This window comes from Corvus brachyrhynchos, unplaced genomic scaffold, assembly GCF_000691975.1.
Source record: "Corvus brachyrhynchos isolate BGI_N302 unplaced genomic scaffold, ASM69197v1 scaffold142, whole genome shotgun sequence".
NCBI lineage: Eukaryota > Metazoa > Chordata > Aves > Passeriformes > Corvidae > Corvus > Corvus brachyrhynchos.
The window spans coordinates 9,395,223-9,398,981 of NW_008237226.1; the positions used below are offsets into that span (position 1 = coordinate 9,395,223).

The 3,759-nt window shown below is 35.2% G+C and overlaps 1 protein-coding gene across 9 annotated transcripts in view; it reads right to left on the reverse strand.

Annotated features, from left to right (window-relative positions):
* Positions 1 to 3,759, reverse strand: part of AGMO (alkylglycerol monooxygenase) — a 240,985-nt gene that overhangs the window by 109,071 nt on the left and 128,155 nt on the right. The window contains exon 13 of one of the 9 annotated variants that reach the window (XM_017729367.1): positions 583 to 624. The exons of the other annotated variants lie outside the window; for them this stretch is intronic. Within the exon in view, the coding sequence (XP_017584856.1) occupies positions 598 to 624 (27 nt within the window). The 3' untranslated portion in view covers positions 583 to 597. Of the gene's footprint in view, positions 1 to 582; positions 625 to 3,759 lie in introns of those variants that run through there. 9 annotated transcript variants of the gene reach the window in all.

The window sequence follows — 3,759 nt, forward strand, 5'->3', positions numbered from 1 at the left end:
GGAATGGATCTTTCAAGTTCCCATTCTCATTTTAGAAGCAGTTAAGTTAAGGAGGTTGCAGTTTTTCCCATTATTCATTGAAAATATACTTTGCTACACTTCTTCCAAGCAGAAGTTTATAACTGCATATAACTACTGCATTATGGACTGCTCCATATAGACACATAGCTTGACTGTATATGCCACAAAGAGGTAACCACACATGCTTCCTAAAATGAAGAAGAATTCAAAACATATGAATTCAATCAGGATAGAATATAAAAGAAAATGTAACAAAAGGACAACAGGAATCAACCCTAGATCCTTTGGTCAAGAAAACTAACTGAGGATTATTAATGGCTGTATTTTACTCAGTCAGTGGCTGAGTAAAATCTTGTCACAAGCTAAACTGATTCAGAATAGAAAGCTGAGAATTTGTCTGAAAAAAACCCCAAAAAACCTATTTCTTAAATGCTGTTTTAATACTCTATATATTGTTTTGATGCCTTTTCCTGGTCTTAAAATCAAGAGTCAAACACGGTTAGAAGGGAAAAGGGATTTTACCTTGGTATTTATTTTAAGGATCCTTAGGTGCACTACGTCCAGGTCAAATGCACCTCAATGCACCCCGCAAAAATGCACACCCTGAAAGATCAGGTATAACATTATAGGTTTCACTAATTAGCATATCTATCAAAGATTCCCCAATGAGAGGCTCAAGTGAGCCCCCCTCCCCAAGGAACCTTCCCCTGGATGGTTCTATCTTAGTTTACAGAATGTGTTCTGGAGAGGACCTTGGGGTCTGGGGCACACTGATCCCTAGCTACGAAGCTTCTAAAATGTTTAGTCTCAGCTTGACAAACAAGCCCAAGAATGTAGGCAAAAAGAATACAGAAGTTGTAAAAAGGTATAACAGGGGTATGAAAGAAAAGGCAAAAAATCTTCGTGGCATCAATTTCAACAAAAAGTAGATTTGGATATACTTAAGTAAAGAATTGCATTAAAACTAACTGAATCATTACACATCACTTAAGATGCAGCATGCCTGAATTCTGGTTTGGAATTGTTTTGTCTATTCCTAATTTTAGAATTAACAATCCTTCCAGTTTTTATTATCATCTTGTTATTTCCCTTTTTCTTTCTTGATGTTATGGTGACTGAAAAATATGCGACTAGAAAATGGTAGCCTTTCATACTTCAATCCCCTGACTTCCCCTGGGGGAGTGGATTACTGCATCATAATACTGGTATCTTTTAGTTAATGCTGTGGGCTTCATTCAACTTCAAAGCAAAGATATTAAAGGCTCGTTTTCCACTACAAGGCAGGTGTATTTTTATTAGCTCTTTCTCAAAATTGCTATGACTTCACTTGTGGATACCCCGCCAACAGCCATTATTGAAAGTTGGACTATAATTGCTACGGAACATGCAACGTCTGAAGCACTAAACCAGCGTTACTGCAATCCTCCAACGATTGACTGAAACCAAGTGTTACATCATTAAAGCTGAATTACAACACACCCATGGCGTGTTTTCCATGTGTGCTATTTTAAACAATAGTAGAGAAAAACCTGGCTATAAATTCACAGATCCCAAATTTGTTCAAAATCCATGAACAATGAGGGCTGTCTGACAGGCTCTGTTGGCTCTATTTTAGTCAGAAATGTCACGCACCATAATTAAATGTCTGTTTGGCTTTTATTGGAGATGGAAATGCTAGCTTTAGTTATAAATTTAAACAACCTGTCACAAGGGGAGACTCCACATTTATATAGTTTAGGAAAGTTTAGCAATTGTAATTGCTCCAGGAAAGACAAATAAACTAATGGAAACTATTCTATTTTTTAATTGGCTTTGCATCAGAAAAAAAAAAAAAAGCTAATGGTATAATGGTATAGCTTTCATCTGGTTTGAACAGAGTTCTTTGCTTTGGTATACAGTTGGTGCACTAGTACTTTCCAATGCTTAATTTTCATGCAGAAATTAATTGAAGACTACAGTGATCACAACTTCTAGGTTAGGAGAAGATGCCACTGTGAAGCGGCAACAAAATACAATCAGTACTCCAGAAAAATGTTTAGGTCAATTCTGCACTGTTCACCCTGATGTTGTCCAAGTGGAAATATTTTGCCGTCACCTTGCTATGCAGAGACTATTATACTTTAAGCAAATCCTTCAATTTTTCTACTCAGCTTCAGAAATTTTACAGTGCCCAGATTCCAGTGGAAAATATTTGATCACTCATACGCTTGGATAGAAATGTGTCACCTGGAATAGAAATCAGGATAAACCTGCCAGCATCCTTATGCAGACAGGCTCTGCAAATACATACTAGGCAAGATCTCTGCCAAATAACTCGTGTCTGGCCAATACCGCCTTTCAAATAGTCTGTCAATGCCAGCTGCCAATAAAGATTCATTATACCACGTATAGTTAAATATTATTTTAGCTTTTGCATCTACAGTTTTAAACTTACACAGTAGCAATTCATTTGCTCTCCACATATTACCTGTCTGCAAGTTTCTGTGCAGTAGCCAATCACAATATTCATGCTTCTCACTAGCACCTAAACAATACACGTCTTTTACTTAAAATAGATCAGTCAGATGTAAACATTTCCAAATTCTGTTTTTCACTCACACACAAAGTATGTACTATAGCTATTTTAATAATATTTTAAATAGCAATATCAAATCCAAAACTTTACAGTAGATGTCATAATTATCTAAGACTTTCCTCACTGTGCTACTTTTCAAGAAGCTAATAATTTCTTCTGGGTTCTATCAACTACTGAAATGTAGGTCAGCATGTAATGTCTTCTACTCCTGAAAATGTATGCATATATTAAATTTATGCAAAAAAAACCCCAGTAGTGATCATAGTGAAAAAAATCATAGTGAAACTTTAGAGCCATTCCCTTAGGTGTGGAAGATCATCCAGAGTAGTCCCAAATCATAGAAAGAGTTAAAGTTGTCAAAAAATGAAAACATTTTCAAGGGGAGTGTGTACCACTTTCACCACAAATACTTGACTATGCATCTTCATTCTCTCTCTCTTAGAAAAAATCAATTAACCCAGACTATCTCACTTCAGGATGCTATTTACTTTTTCAAAATTGCACCAAACTTGCTGTTATGAAACTTCTTGAACATTTGTGTTGATTTTAACTTTAATTTTACCCATTTTCACCTATTAGAACTACATGAGAACAGTCCAGTGAATAGATATTAACTTCTGATTCCTAAAAACACGTGATAGAAATACCATTTACAATACTACTACTACTACTAACATTTTTTTCATAACATTTTTTATTTACCTGATAAAACATGTTGGTTTCTCTCTTTCTTCCTTTCATTGTATTACATCCTTTCACACAACTTCATCACTATTTTTCTTCACTCCTTCCCATCATAGAGTCTTGCAGTGTCCTTATGTTTCACTAGCACTTCAGTTATCTGAAGTTCTCTCCTGAAACCTTTCTTTATTGTTGCTCATACATTACTTCAGATTTTCTATTGAATTAATTACTTCCTTCCTTCTGGAAATGTTTTTAAATACTAATTTAAATACTTATTTCAGAGAGCCCTTTTCCATATGAAGAGAGCTAATAACGTTTTGCACAGACTAAATGGAAGCATCTATATGTTTTTGCATGCACCAGTCAGAACAGTTAATGGCAAAGATTTAAACCCTATTTAGCACCCTCATCTTTAATTCTTCTGGCTATTGATATGTCATAAACATTGTTTACTGATTTCTCCACACTACTTCAGATCA